The sequence below is a fragment of the Cervus canadensis genome, chromosome 33, assembly GCF_019320065.1.
Source record: "Cervus canadensis isolate Bull #8, Minnesota chromosome 33, ASM1932006v1, whole genome shotgun sequence".
In the NCBI taxonomy this organism is placed as follows: domain Eukaryota; kingdom Metazoa; phylum Chordata; class Mammalia; order Artiodactyla; family Cervidae; genus Cervus; species Cervus canadensis.
In genome coordinates this window covers 26,612,881-26,628,874 of record NC_057418.1, presented here as the reverse complement: position 1 = coordinate 26,628,874, position 15,994 = coordinate 26,612,881, and the positions used below count along the sequence as shown (strand labels likewise).

Genomic DNA, 15,994 nt, shown 5'->3' with positions numbered 1-15,994 from the left:
AGAAATAGTTTAAGAGTCACTCAAATTAATTACTGCTCTAAGTGATGTTCAATGTGCTGGGAAATAACCTTTGGTGTGTCTGCCTGCTGGCTGGCTCTCACCATCTCTTTCTCCGTCTACATGGACATACGCACAGGTACCCTGTGTATATATATAGTCTCTGCCAAAACCACACACACAAACTCTATTGCTATATACCCATATACACATGTGTGTGTGCATGCATATGCCTTTGCATTCAAAATTATTTTCTTTAAAATTCTAGAAGAAACTGTTTTCTGACAAAATCATGAGCAAATTTCACTAGCCAGACTGCACTGCACAGAATTAAGAGAGAAGAGAGATGCCGCCTGCCACACGGACCTTCCCCATAGGCCAGGCCGTCGGGAAGGACATCGCTTATAAAGATGCGGCTGAGACGCTGATGTTCGTCCACCTGCGCGGTCACTGCAAACCCTAGGAAGGAAAATAAAAGGAGAAAACAAGTCTAAGTTCCTGACACTAAGTCAATGGGCAGTATTTCCTTGACCATCTGTGTATTCCTGACATTATACATAAGTAGGGTATGTAGAAAGTCTAAATGACAGCTACTTTGAAAGCACAGCTATCTAGGAGGGGCAGAGAAGGGGGAGTGTATCAGATCTAAAGGTTTAGGACATTATGCTACATGAAAAAGTCAGCCACAATAGAACAAGGACTACATGATTCCACTTCTAGAGGTACTAGAGCAGTCAGATTTAAAGAGACAGAAAATAAACGGCTGGTTGCCAGAGCCTGTGGAAGAGGAGAGAATGGGAAGTTACTATTTTACAAGAGTCCCGGTTTTGCAAGATAAAAAACAGTCTGGAACCCAGGTGGTGTTAATGGTTGCACAACAGCATGAATGTATTTAATGTCACTGAGTTGTCATTTTAACCTGTCTTAACAATTGCTATGAAGGGAAATTATGATATCTGTTGTTTTTCAGTCACTATGTCGTGTCAACTCTGCAACTCCATGGACTGCAGCACGCCAGGCTTCCCTGTCCTTCACCATCTCCCGGGATTTGCTCAAACTCAGTGATGCCATCCAACCATCTCATCCTCTGTCACCCCTTCTCCTGCCTTCAATCTTTCCCAGCATCAGGGTCTTTTGCAATGAGTAGACTCTTCACATCAAGTGGCCAAAGTATTGGAGTTTCAGCATCAGTTCTTTCAATGAATATTCAGGACTGATTTCCTTTAGGATTTACTGGTTTAATCTCCTTGCAGTCCAAGGGACTCTCAAGAGTCTTCTCCAGCACCATGGATCGAAAGCATCAACTCTTCGGTGCTCAGCCTTCCTGAGGGTCCAACTCTCACATCTTCTATACGTGACTACTGGAAAGTACTGTGAAGATAGCTGAGCACCGAAAAAATGAGGCTTTTGAACTGTGGTGTTGGAGAAGACTCTTGAGAGTCCCTTGGACTGCAAGGAGATCCAACCAGTCCATCCTAAAGGAGATCAGTCCTGGGTGTTCATTGGAAGGACTGATGTTGAAGCTGAAACTCCAATACTTTGGCCACCTCATGCGAAGAGTTGACTCACTGGAAAAGACCCTGATGCTGGGAGGGATTGGGGGCAGGAGGAGAAGCGGACGACAGAGGATGAGATGGCTGGATGGCATCACCGACTTGATGGGCATGAGTTTGGGTAATCTCCAGGAGTTGGTGACGGACAGGGAGGCCTGGCGTGCTGCGATTCATGGGGTCGCAAAGAGTCGGACACGACTGAGCGACTGAACTGAACTGAACTGGAAAAACCATACCTTTGACTAGATGGACCTTTGTCAGTGAAGTGATGTCTCTGATTTTTAATACACTGTCTAAGTTTATTATAACCTTTTCTTCCAAGGAGCAAGCGTCTTTTAATTTCATGGCTGCGGCCCCATCTGCAGTGATTTTGGAGCTCCCCAAAATTAAGTCTGTCACTGTTTCCATTATTTCCTCATCTATTTGCCATGAAGTGAATGAGTAGCCAGCCATTCCATTCCCTTTCCCCAGGGGATCTTCCCAACCCAGGGATCAAACCTGAGTCTCCTGCATTGCAGGCAGATTCTTTATCACCTGAGCCACCAGGGAAGCACTATATTATGTGTATTTTACCACAATTTAATTTTTTTTTAAATTGAGATCAAGAAAGTCTTATTAAAATAAGTTAAGTTCACTTCAATACAGTATTTGTTAAGAAACAACTCTGTTTGGGGTTAGGCACGTTGAATAGGTGGAGAAATACTTGAATGGATACTGCTTGCCCTAAATGGGACTACATGGGACACCCCAGTGAGATGGTCCTTCTCTAAATGTCTCCCTCCATCCTCCAAAAGTGCCCTCATCTGTGACTCCCTGGTAGGAACACACATTTCCATGTCTTGGTCCCATAAATACTGGGAATTCTTTGACAACAGGAAGAAAGGTATGTCCCTTATTTCTTCTGTGCCTCACGCAGAGCCTGGGAGATCATGGTCACCAAAGAGTATTTTTTCAAGTATCTCCCATCAGTCATTCAGATTCAACAAAGATTGACCAAAGGAGACCTTGGAGAGCAGGGTGAGACCAACAGAAACATAGACAAAATGCTCAGAGGCCTTGAGAGGAAAACCAATAAAACATCTGGGGCCACCTTTTAAAATTCCATATATATGCATTAGTATACTGTATTGGTGTTTATCTTTCTGGCTTACTTCACTCTGTATAATGGGCTCCAGTTTCATCCATCTCATTAGAACTGATTCAAATGTATTCTTTTTAATGGCTGAGTAATATTCCATTGTGCATATGTACCATAGCTTTCTTATCCATTCGTCTGCTGACGGGCATCTAGGTTGCTCCCATGTCCTGGATATTATAAACAGTGCTGTGATAAGCATGAGACAAGTGCTCAGGGCTGGTACACTGGGAAGACCCCGAGGGAAGGGATGGGGAGGGAGGTGGGAGTGGGGATCAGGATTGGGGAACACATGTAAATCCATGGCTGATTCATGTCAATGTATGGCAAAAACCACTACAATACTGTAAAGTAATTAGCCTCCAACTAATAAAAATAAATGGAAAAAAAAGTTATAGAGATAGTACAAAAAAGAAAAAAAAAAATTCTGGAGCCAGAAAGATGTCATAGAATTTAGAAACAAGGAACATCATTTTACCAAAAACCCCAACAAATCATAAAAAGGAAAATTTTAACATATTACAATCAGGTTGTGTCATTTTAAGGAAAATAATTATATCAATATATCTCACAAGAAATAATCTTTCTATGGAGATATCTGTTGATCATTAGCTGGCAGGCTACAGTCCATGGGATCACAAGAGTCAGATAAGACTTAGGACTAAACCACAACCACCACCATCTAATCAAGTTTCTCTGGAAGAAGACAAAGCAGCAGACAGGAAGGAACTTTAAGATATGAGCACAGACTATAAAGAGCCAAGTTTAAACACAGACAAACAGAAACACAAGAATTAAATATTATGAAGTGATTTGGATAATATTGACCGCTAATTATTAAACTGAAAGTAAAGCAATTGAGTAAGGTTTCTTCAAGGAAGGGAGACTTTTAGTCAGTTCTTGAAGGACAAGTTGGATTTACACACTCAGAAAGAAGGGAATAGGGGCGGGGAGATGTGGGGAGCAGTTCAGGCAGGTGAAGCTCTAAGAGCAGACACTGAGATGAAAAAACTGTTACATGAATCATACGTTAATCAGCTAAGAACTGTGCCCAGCACACGATAAACTCATTGTGTCGTCATTATCACCATCACTTCAAATTTCTCTTCAGTTTTTACATCCATTCCTCTTAAGTGTTTTGGCATTTCCCCCTAATAATAATACATATCTTTTTATTCTGCTAATATAAATTAATAGGAAAGAAGGAAGAGAAAGGAAGCTCAGACTCTCTTGTCATAGTTTCTGAAAATGGGAAGAAAAGAATATTAGGTCCAAAGATACTGGGGCAAACCCGGCAAGAATAGACCAGACGGTTCTCTGATGAGCATGTTCCTCCTCCTTACCGAAGTCAGACACACCCCCGGTCTTTGTCAGCTGCACATCATACACGCTTAGTGGAAAGACTTCTATTTCATCATAAACCTACAAAAGGGAAGACCCACAGAATCAGAGGATCTGAAGTCATAGTATCTTGGAAATTTATTTTCACTGTTTCCAAACTAGACGCCAATTTAAACAGAATTTTTTCCCCCGAACAACACAATTTTTTTTTAATTAAGGGGCCATGGATGGGTTTCAGATGTCCCTTACCAAAGCCAAAGAACACTCACCTGCTCCTGCATATATTCATACGGTGCAGGAATACAGTATTCAACGTTCTGATTCACTAACTTCCGGAGTTGTAGGCCATAATGGCTGGGCTCCAACTGCCTCATCTAGTGAGAAAAAGACAGCTATTCAGGTGTTAAATTTCTTTCTAAACGTGCCATTGTTCACTTAAAAAGTGGAAATTTCTTTTAAAAATATCTTCTATAATTTACTGAGTTTAAATATATACAAGAGCTCAAGTTTCAATGTGTGAGGAAAAAAAAACAGAAATTATTTTTAAGAAGGCTTTCTCTAAATGATACCACTTATCACTAAAAGCAAGAGATGTATTTTGAAGCAGTTATGGTGGTAGATATCTGATAACAGAATATTCCTCACCATCAGCAACTGCTCTCTTTAAACAGACAGGTAATACCTAAATTTAAATTGCTTCCTGTTACTAAAGTAATTTGTGAAATGTCAACCATCTCATATTCTGCAGACTTCAGAATTATGAATTTCCTATGCCAACCATTTTTGACAAGGAAAAGGTGTTTGTGTATATGTGTGTGTGCATATATACACATCCACACACATATATATACACATCCACACATTCTGTCTCAGACACATTTTCAACAATGAGAAATTATCTCAAGCCTATGTTCTAACTGGATCTGATTCACCCACTACGTCTGATCTCCTCTATGAGAATATTTACCAATTTGATATTACAATACTATTGACTGCCTGACATAATGGAGCAAAAGAAAATTAAATTCATTAACAGTATAAGCTGAGTATAAAGATATCTGAAATCCTAAGGCGTAAGTCAAAGTGAAAAAGGAGAACTAAAATGAAAGATTATCTAATAAGCATTTGTGGTAAAGAGCTACCAAACTCGACATTTTTTTAACCATTTCATATGTTTGCATTTTATCTGAAAACTTAAAAATATTTCAGCTCTACTGCGCCATCTGGTGGTCTGAAAGCATATTATCTGATGCAGCCGAGTCTGTTTCATGGATCTCAGAGGGCTCTCTTGTAAAATATATCATAAACTTCCTTTTCAGAAATAAAACCCAGTTTGAATAATGAATAAAACACCATCTCATAACAATCTCCATGAAGCAACTGTGAGTGATACTGAGTGACTCATTTAATCCGGAGAAACTTGATAAAACTAGCATCAAATCAAACCATTGCAAAGTTTATGCCACTTTCTCACAAAATACCATCTATAAGTACCTTAAATAACAAGAGACTTCATAATTATCCCAGATACAAAGGTATATATACAGAATTTCAGTAAGATAGCTCAAGTTCTTCATGAAGGCATGGGGCCGTGACTAAACCTATTCTTCTAAAACATGGGGAAAGAGAATATTATAATTAATGTGTTAATTAACAAATTTGCTCCTTCCTGTAAAAAGTAAGGTCATAAACACCACACAAATTAAGCAGGCATAGGAGGGCAACGTTAATGATTATTCCCATTCAGAAGTATATTTCTACAGCAAAATCCACTACCTTGCAGGCCAGAGTCAGAATATCTTCCACTCTGGTTTCCGGCTTGATCATCACAGTCACGGTTTGATGATCCTGAAAGTGAACATCAACCTGGCTCTCCCACGTGCCGTCTCGGGGAACGCCATCCACTGCTGACCCGTATAAGTGTAGCAGGTCATCCACCTGTTTGGGGATCCCAAAAGAAAGGGTGGGCTTGACAAGCAAATGAGGGAAGCCATGGGAAAACGCCCGCGGAATTCAGAGTTAGTATCTTTGCACTCCTCACACCTAGGGCTTCTCACGACCCTCTGGGGCAGACAAGCCTGGAGTTTCCTCATTTCTTTAACCCACATGCAACTGACGCCCTGGGAGGCTGCCTGAAGTCCATCAACTCCTCCTCCCATGCTCTAGCCACTTTGCCTCTTAGGCCAAGTTAGCACAATGCAGTCAATGAAGCGCTGCTCAGTATCCACTCTTACTGCTCTAGAATTGTCCAGATGACCAGGAACTCCATGAAGTCTATGTCTAAGCCATGATCTCAGTGAATTTCAGATACACTCTCGGCCATGGCCTCTGATGCCTGCTTGCATACTAACCATGAACTGCACTTAACTTAATCCAAGCATGCTTCTCTTCTCTTATTTCTACTTGTTTTTAAAAATTACCCCCTAATCCTGGACTAAATGTTTCTCCATCTTCAGCTAGACACTCGTTCAGAAAGCAGCCCCAAACATACCATGTTTCAGAAGCTTTTCCCAAGGAAGTTTTGTTTCCTAAACTTCACCCTCACAGTAACTCCATGACCTCATGCTAATATGTTCTTCTATGATTTATAAATAAAAACAATTAACATGTGTACATATTAATCAACTCAGAAATGTTCCCCTCTGGTTAGGCTCTCATATTAGTCTGGTGGTAAAGACAAAACTTGGGGATTTGAAATCAAAAGACTGATACTCAAGTCACAGCCCTTAATCAACAATAGGGCAGGACATTTCCTGTGCTGAACCTCCCTCCTGTTTTGTAAATGGGGATATTATTACCACAACACAACTGCTTAAGTTTACCAATCAATAATACAAATTTTGAGAACAAAAGAGATTATATGTGAAAACACCTCACATACCAGAAAATGTTACACACAGATTTATCATCAACACATCATGTATATCCACCATGAGAGCTGTCACTGACAGGCTTTTTACCTTGAATTTCATGCATTTAAAAAACGCACACACACACACACAAGATTCCCCTATGTGCTAAGTCGCTTCAGTCGTGTGCGACTCTTCACGACCCCATGGAGTGTAGCCCACCAGGCTTCTCTGTCCATGGGGATTCTCCAGGCAAGAATACTGGAGTGGGTTACCATGCCCTTCCCCTATACCATAGGATTAAAATACTAGAATATGTACAGTAATTAAAAAAAAAAAAAAAACAGGTTTAGGCAAAGAAAGGGAAGAATCAATCTTCCTGTGTTGTCTTCTTAAATGTGGTACTCATCTTTGAAGTGACATTTCTGGCTCTGTCACTTCCTGTCCATTTTCCTGGAAAGATGATCACAGCCCAGAATGCACATGAACCACACTTGCCAAAGAAAAAGAGAGAGAGAGAGAAGCAGAGGCCTGAAGCCAAGGACTCAGGCAAGCAGCACGGACCCTAGTGTCCCCTGCAGGGTCCCATCCCACGTGGGTCCCATTTGCTTCTCAGGTTAAACCTCAGGCACTTCCGTCCACCTGAGCAGCAATTTCAGCCAAGGGCATCAGCAACGAGCCGGTAAGGGCTTAAAGGCACAGGCCCCGCCTCTCAAACTCCGCTCGCTCAGAATCAAACCAAAACCCCAGCAGAGGTCACTGTGGAGTAAGAAATCACAAAGAGCCAGGACCAGGGGATATCAGACCATCCTGACTGCTGCTGCAAAGCAATTCAGGGCTGTACTTTCAGAGCAGAGCGGGAAAAACGTGCCGGAGGATGGACAAGCTGGGGGAGGGACACAGGGAACACAAATCCACCACTACCCTCCCCTCATCCCAGAGAGACCTCGCGACTCCACTCACAGCACTCAGAGGCAGGCGCGGTCCCGACTCTCTAATTAACAGTGAAAAGAACGGGGCTCAGAAAATTCTAGAAACTTGCCCCAGCTCCCACAGGAAGCTGTGACTGTCGTACTGTGGGAATTTAAACCCTAGAACCCAGTGTGAGCCTGGGCTCCCTACCACTGCTCTATCGAAACATCAGCCTGGCCGTTAGTCACCTCTCGCAAAAGGGACACGGGCCAGCTGCCTTACTCCTCTCGGTTACGGCACGAGGCACGCCATGTTCCAACTCTCCCGACTCCCCACAGGAGCACCCTCCTGCCTCCAGACCCCGGTCACCCCTGCTTATTTCACCTGCTTTACGCTCTCCAGAGCTCCTGTCCCGCATTCACATGTATCTTTCAACCTTATTTCAAGTGCTACCCTCTCTCTTAGGAAGTCTCCCCTGCCCTCCCCCGACCCCCAACCCCAACTCCACTCAGTTAGATGTGTCTACACTCCGATGTCCCTGCAGCGAAGTCCAGCCTGCTTGAGAGTCATTTCCAGGCTGTTCTCAGGCCCCCCAGGTGCTGAGATGAATGAATGACAGCAGAGGCGCTGTCCTCCTCATTCTCAGTGTCCTCCAGCCCTTCACACGGAGTCTCCTCCAGCCCTTCACATGGAGTCTCCTTCAGCCCTTCACAGTGTCTCCTTCAGCCCTTCACAGTGTCCTTCAGCCCTTCACACGGTGTGTCCTTCAGCCCTTCACAGTGTCCTTCAGCCCTTCACACAGAGTGTCCTTCAGCCCTTCACACAGAGTGTCCTTCAGCCCTTCACACAGAGTGTCCTTCAGCCCTTCACACAGAGTGTCCTTCGGCCCTTCACACGGTGTGTCCTTCGGCCCTTCACACAGAGTCTCCTTCGGCCCTTCACACAGGGTGTCCTTCGGCCCTTCACACAGAGTGTCCTTCGGCCCTTCACACAGAGTGTCCTCCAGCCCTTCAGTGTCCTTCAGCCCTTCACACAGAGTGTCCTTCAGCCCTTCACACAGAGTCTCCTTCAGCCCTTCACACAGAGTCTCCTTCAGCACTTCACAGTGTCCTCCAGCCCTTCACACAGAGTCTCCATCAGCCCTTCACCCAGAATCTCCTCCAGCCCTTCACCCAGAATCTCCTCCAGCCCTTCACACAGAGTCTCCTTCAGCCCTTCACACAGAGTCTCCTCCAGCCCTTCACCCAGAATCTCCTCCAGCCCTTCACACAGAATCTCCTCCAGCCCTTCACACAGAGTCTCCTTCAGCCCTTCACACAGAGTCTCCTTCAGCCCTTCACAGTGTCCTCCAACCCTTCACACAGAGTCTCCATCAGCCCTTCACTGTCCTCCAGCCCTCCACACAGTGAGTCCTTCAGCCTTTCACACAGGGCATCCTGCACCCAGAACACCCCCAATCCATGGGTGTTGAACTGGATGCCATGAGAAATTCAGCCATGTATGGGCTTGGAGGGTAAGAGCTGCCCATTTTCAGTATCTTATGCAGAATCTACTTCCACAGTCAAGTTCTTAATCCTCCCTCAAGTTTCAAGAAGAAAAACTAAAAGAGGATTACTGTGGAGAAGTTCTAGGCTAGAGAAAAGTATGAAGTTTTCTTCTTAGAACTAAGAAGTTCTAGGCTAGAAAACTATGCGGGCAAATGAGAAGATGCGACAAAGGACAAAAGAAACATTCATATTCTATTCAATTAAACAAGGTTTTGTGCCTACTTGTGCTCTGAGGAAACATTTCCTGAGTCTACACTGTTGACCTAAGGTCAACTGAATGACCGAGAAGAGGTCTATGAACACCAAGGCTAGGGAAGATTCAGATTCTCTCAAGAGATCCTTCAGTGAAAATTTACCTGTAGTTTTTCTCCTATGCATAAAACACACACAGCCTAGAAGTATAAGCAGTTAAAAAAAGGTGAAATATGGCTATTCAAAAGGAGTACCAAGGATGTAGAAGTGATTATGGTGCTTATATATCTCCTAGGCTGTTGAAAGATTTGCCCACTTGAAGAAAAAAAACAAACTGGATTGATCCTCTTAAGGGTCAATGTTATCTACACTGAAATCACATGCTTCATTTTCAGTGAGTCAGATAAGATATTCTCTCACCTTCTTTTTCATAAAAGTAATAGAGAATCATGAAAACAATCCCAGCAAGCTGACGTGTCTGGAAAACCCTTTTCTCTGCTTACTCTTAAAGACACTACGTTAATCTTTTAAACCCCCACCCAGAAGTCCTTGGCTGGCTACCCCTGTCAAGACTATCACATACCCCTTCACCCACTCCATCCCTCCCTCCCCACAAAATTAGTTTCCAGTCAGCCAGTTCAAGGTTTCCAGTTCCTGGAGGAGACAAATAAACCAGCAAAAATACAATAAACAGACAATCTGGGTCAAATCCCAGCCTTGTCAGGGCTGGTCGGCTCATGTCTCTGGGCTTCACCTTTACAAGGGGCCAAAGCAAACCAGTCCCACAGAGAAATCAGGAGACCGGCATAAGGAAGGGCATTTGAAGGGACTACATAAACTGTAAAGGGCCATCAACTATGTAAAAGATCGCTTTTGAAGTTCGGTGTGGATTATGGAATTACACCATACTAGGCTTGACTAGTAAATCAAGTCAAATAAAATTACTGCGGATGGTGACTGCAGCCATGAAGTCAGAAGACGATTGCTTCTAGACATGAAAGTGATGACAAACCTAGACAGTGTGCTGAAAAGCAGAGACGTTATTCTGCTGACAAAGGTCTGTATGGTCAAAGCTATGGACTTCCCAGTGGTCATGTACGGCTGTGAGAGTTGGACAGTAAAGAAGACAGCACCAAAGAATTGATGCCTTTGAACTGTGGTGCTGAAGAAGACTCCTGAAAGTCCCTTGGACTGCAAGGAGATCAAACCAGTCAATCTTAAGAGAAATCAACTCTGAGCACTCATTGGAAGGACTGATGCTGAAGCTCCAATACTGTGGCCACCTGATGCGAAGAGTTGACTCATTGGAGAAGTCCCTGATGATGGGAAATACTGAAGGCAGGAGGAGAAGAGGGCAACAGAGGGTAACATGGCTGGATGGCATCACTGATGCCATGGACGTGAACTTGGGCAAACTTTGGGAGATGATGAGCAACAGAGAGGCCTGACAAGCTAGGCTGCAGTCCACGGGGTCGCAAAGAGTCAGACACGACTGAACAAAGGCTTGACCACTGTAATTCAACAATGGCCACTGTAAAGAACTGCATGAGAATCAGCCCTTGCTCCAAAACCCAGAGGAACCGTGTGACTACTGGTGCCCAGACCACCATGTGGTCCAGGGCTGGGTGGCCATCCACCAAACGGTAACATCACTGAACTGCAGCCACAGCCACTTCTGTTAAGGTGTGCAAATCACTTTCACCTTCCAGGTAGGGCAGCTTCTATGGAAGCATTTCTTATTACCATCACATTAATGGCCTTGAAAGCACATGTCAAGTTACGTCTGCTCAGTGCGCCTCAAGGAGAGAACATTGAAACTCCATGGGCTCTCACAGCAGATGCTTTTGGATCAAATGGCTCGTAATTACTACTTGGATCACTGAAGGGAAGTGAGTGGCAAAATCACAATCTGGCCGTCACAAAACGGGCCCACACCACAGTTGCTGATAAAAGGAAGGTCTATTAGCAAGTGAGATGAGGGAAGAACACAAAAGGCGTTCCGTGCTCTTGGCTGTCTTAACAGCAGCAAAATGTCACCGAGGAGGAGGTGTTCACTTCCTTCTTGGGTGGATGCCCAAACATCAGTTAATATGAAAGGGAAACAAAGACCTATCTATGTACCATCCATCTGTGCACGTACGATTGTTATGTAGGGTTCCAGACTAAATGTTCTATTTACACAGACCAGAGTGATGGTCAAGAGTAAGCAGTTTCATTCATAGTTTTCATTAAAAAAAAAAAAAAAAAAGCATTTTTCCCCCCAGTTTGGAGCTAAGGACTAGTGTGACAATACTTCATTCACTCGCTGCCACACAAAGTTGGGACACCCCAAGCCAATTTTCCAGGAGCGAGAGCCAAGGCTCAGGGCGCCAGGGGATCTGCAATGATGCTTCTGGGGTAGCTCCCTTCCAGAGCCTCAGCGGGGGACTTGTTGTCACTATCTCCATAACAAACACATCCCTTCAAACTCTGACTGAAACGTATTATTACTCACCAAGAAGTACCCTATGAAAAGCTTTCGCTTTTTTGGCTGGTCAAAGTGTCCTTTAAAAAAAACCCGCTCAAATAAGACTGGCTGGATTCCAACATTAACAGATTTCAAATTAGGGTGACTCACTGTTGGACTGTTACACGACGCACCGATTAGAATGGAATATTTTTAAATACCCGTGACCCCTCCTCCCTCCCAGCACTCAGGAATGACTGCCTTTCTGTGTTACGCTGATGGACATAACACACCGTTTACAAATAGATGGCTTGTGCAAGTTATAAATATTCTCCAAGAATGATTAGCAAAAAAAACCAAAAAACTAGTGGAATGAAATACTAATTATTCAACCAGCTACAGGCAGAATCTTAAGTCCCAGAGATATAAAAAAAAATCAAATACCCTTCATTCTGTATGCTACTCAATTTAAACTTAGTTATCTGAGTACTACAGGACAGAAATGATCGACACGCCATTAAAATAGGCCTCTATGTCAAAGGAATTTCTTCAGTGTTGCTACCCAGAAGCAATGTTTAGTTAAAACAAATAGGGATAAATGTTTAAATATATACGCTTTAAAAAAAAATAACAGCAAATGCAATAATACTTTCCTCTCACTGGTTATAGCACCAATGGGGCTTGTTAATTAAATCACAAGAAGATGATTTGGTCATTTGAACCCAATTTAAATAAGCACTAAGCTTAATTCTGATCATTAATGACTAGCAAAATTTATTTTTTTTTCCTTTTTTTTTTTATTAGTTGGAGGCTAATTACTTCACAACATTTCAGTGGGTTTTGTCATACATTGACATGAATCAGCCATGGAGTTACATGTATTCCCCATCCCGATCCCCCCCCCCCCCACCTCCCTCTCCACCCAATTCCTCTGGGTCTTCCCAGTGCACCAGTGCATTGAAAAAAAATTTTATTTTCAATGTCCAATGTAAGTTCAATTAACAGAAAGTGTTTTGATGATACAATTTCTAAACTCTCAAAGTAGGAAATTTAAATTATCACAATGCTGGAAAATATATGACCTTAAAACCATGTGGCTTTTATTGCAGATCAAACAGTTCTTCTCAACCATTAAAGGGCTACATCTAATACAGATAATAAGCAAATTTATTAAGCAATACTATATCCTTAGCAGTGAGTCATGGGTTAAGAATATACACATAAACAAAAGTGAAAGTGAAAGCAGCTCAGTCGTGTCCGACTCTTTGTAATTCTCCAGGCCCGAATACGGGAATGGGTAGCCTTTCCCTTCTCCAGGGGATCTTCCCAACTCAGGGATCGAACCTAGGTCTCCCGCATTGCAGGTGGATTCTTTGCCAGCTGAGCCAACAGGGAAGCCCAAGAATACTGGAGTGGGTAGCCTTTTCCTTCTCCAGGGGACCTTCCCAACCCAGGGATCGAACCTAGGTCTTCCGCATTGCAGGGGAATTCTTTACCAGCTAAGCCACCAGGGAAGGCCAACACATAATCAAGGGTCCAGTTATAAACTTGCCTGGGAGATATGACATGTATACTTGGTGGGATGACTGACAGTCAAAGATAATAAGAAGCAAACAAACAATAATGATATAATTTGCTGCTGTTGCTGTTCAGTCATTAAGTCGGGTCCAACTTCTTGCAAACAATTTTTTAATCAAGTAAAATCTCTGGTAGACTGTGTAATTTGATCTGGATTTTGAAAAAAGCTCTCAGTTAATATAGAAAAAACAGGGCAGAGAATGGAAATTATTTATTATGAAAAGTCTACCATTTCGATGGTATGATCTATAAAAAGGAAGGTTGGGATTTGGCTTCCGCAGAGTTCCTCTTAGTCAAATCAGGTGGCGCTAGTGGAAAAGAACCCATCTGCTAATGCAGGAGACATAAGAGATTTCGGGTTCGATCCCTGGATTGGGAAGATCCCCTGGAAGAGGGCATGGCAACCCACTCCAGAATTCTTGCCTGGAGAATCCCATGGACAGAGAAGCCTGGTGGGCTACAGTCCATAGGGTCACAAAAAGTCAGACGTGACTGAAGCGACTTGGCACACACATGGCAAAAGGAGGCCAGCCAGGAGCAGTGCCCACGACCTGGCCTCCTGGTACAGCCACCCCAGCTCACCGGAACTGCCCTCTGGTAGCCCCTGCCCTGAGTATGGGAGGTGAGGGCAGGGTTTTAAGCAGAGGTTCTCTAGCCCATACCTCAGGACACCTCGGGCAGGGCTTAACCATCAGGGGTGGTTCAACAATAACCATGGAACTGAGGCCCTGCTCAGTACTCACAGCTGGGTCCACTTCCCATGGAGGCAGAAGGGATGGCGTCTATGGCGTATATTTTAAGATCACCAGAAATTTCCTCATTTACCTCCCTCCAGACCCATCACAGGGTCTAAACACTCCGCCATTCCTCAGACCTTTCAAACTATCGCCAATTCACCAAATTATCCCAATTAATTTATTACATAACATTGCCTACTTCTGTAAAAGCACATTAAATTGTGTCCAAGCTCTTAAAATCAGGTTTAGCCTCAACAAATAGTTTAGAGGTTTATTGGACATAAACCCCAAGATACAATGATTTAGTGAAGAAGGAGATAAGAGAAATTGTAACACAAAAGACAGCTTTAATTGGAAGGCATGGATTTGAAAAAGACCCAAAGAAGAGGCCTGAGCTCACCCAAACCACCTTCACCCTACCCCAGAATTCCACCCAGCAATGGCTCTGAGGCTTTGCTTAGTCAGAAACTGACCTGGGGACTAGACGGAGCCCCTGTGCTCAGCTCTGCTGAGGGTACCACCAAAGGATGCTGACTCACAGCGTGAAGTACTGTGTGTGGGAAGGCCCCTGACACTCTGGGAGGAAAACGCAAGTTTGGATTCACTAAATTCTCTAATGACAGTAAGTACTACCCGAGGAATAGGTATGAACAAATGAAAGTTGCTATTTTGACTTCAGTCTAGCTATATACCACTTCAGTCTAGCTATACTCATTGGAAGGACTGATACCAAAGCTGAAACACCAATACTTTGGCCACCTGATGTAAAGAACTGACTCATTGGAAAAGACCCTGATGCTGGGAAAGATTGAAGGCGGGAGGAAAAGGGGATGACAGAGGATGAGATGGTTGGATGGCATCACTGACTCGACGGACAGGAGTTTGAGTAAGCTCCGGGAGATGGTGATGGACAGGGAAGCCTGGCATGTTGCAGTCCACGGGGTTGAAAGAGCTGACACGACTGACTGACTGACCTGACTGATACCACTTTGAAGATGGAGTTATCATGAGTTTAAGATACCTTCAAAAATAATTGGCATTCTGAAAACACCTTTTACCTACGTGGCACCATTTGAGTTCCAAATGTATTTTCAACAGGTTCAGGTAAAGATTCGGAACCAGCATCCTCCACTTAACTTAGCATTTATGTCATCCAAGGAAAATAAGACGGCTGATGTCTATAACCACCCTTACCTCACTGGAGTTATTGGAGCTTTGAGGTAGCTGAGTTCCAGAAAATCCATGGCTGCCACTTGAATCGAATATCTGATAGACAGGAGGAGAAAAAAAGACTAATGAAGTGGCTCTGCAATATTCATTCAGCAGTTACTTTCTCAGTATTTAAAAATTTAAGTTCTATAACATTTGACAAGATCTTCATATTGCAATTTGAAATTTGCAACTGCAAATTTACATTTGCAAATTTGCAATTGCAAATTTACGACTCTACTACATTTAAAGTTTTTCCTTGAAAAAGTTTTTTTTTTCCTTCCCATATGGTTATATATATTACTTTTCTATGATATATGATATATTGCATAGGAACCTGGAATGTTAGGTCCATGAATCAAGGCAAATTGGAAGTGGTCAAACAGGAGATGGCAAGAGTGAACATCGACATTCTAGGAAACAGCGAACTAAGGTGGACTGGAATGGGTGAATTTAACTCAGATGACCATTATATCTACTACTGTGGGCAGGAATCCC

At 43.3% G+C, this 15,994-nt stretch overlaps 1 protein-coding gene across 7 annotated transcripts in view; it reads right to left on the bottom strand.

The window, feature by feature from the left end:
- TIAM2 (TIAM Rac1 associated GEF 2) overlaps positions 1 to 15,994 on the bottom strand; it is a 237,449-nt gene that overhangs the window by 65,800 nt on the left and 155,655 nt on the right. For 5 of the 7 annotated variants that reach the window (XM_043457336.1, XM_043457334.1, XM_043457335.1 and 2 more), the window contains 5 exons: positions 15,482 to 15,553; positions 5,803 to 5,964; positions 4,296 to 4,400; positions 4,029 to 4,107; positions 364 to 456 (listed from right to left, as the gene is read on the bottom strand). In XM_043457336.1, the coding sequence (XP_043313271.1) occupies positions 364 to 456; positions 4,029 to 4,107; positions 4,296 to 4,400; positions 5,803 to 5,964; positions 15,482 to 15,553 (511 nt within the window). The remainder of the gene's footprint in view (positions 1 to 363; positions 457 to 4,028; positions 4,108 to 4,295; positions 4,401 to 5,802; positions 5,965 to 15,481; positions 15,554 to 15,994) is intronic. The other 2 variants (XM_043457341.1, XM_043457339.1) reach the window with 2 other exon arrangements.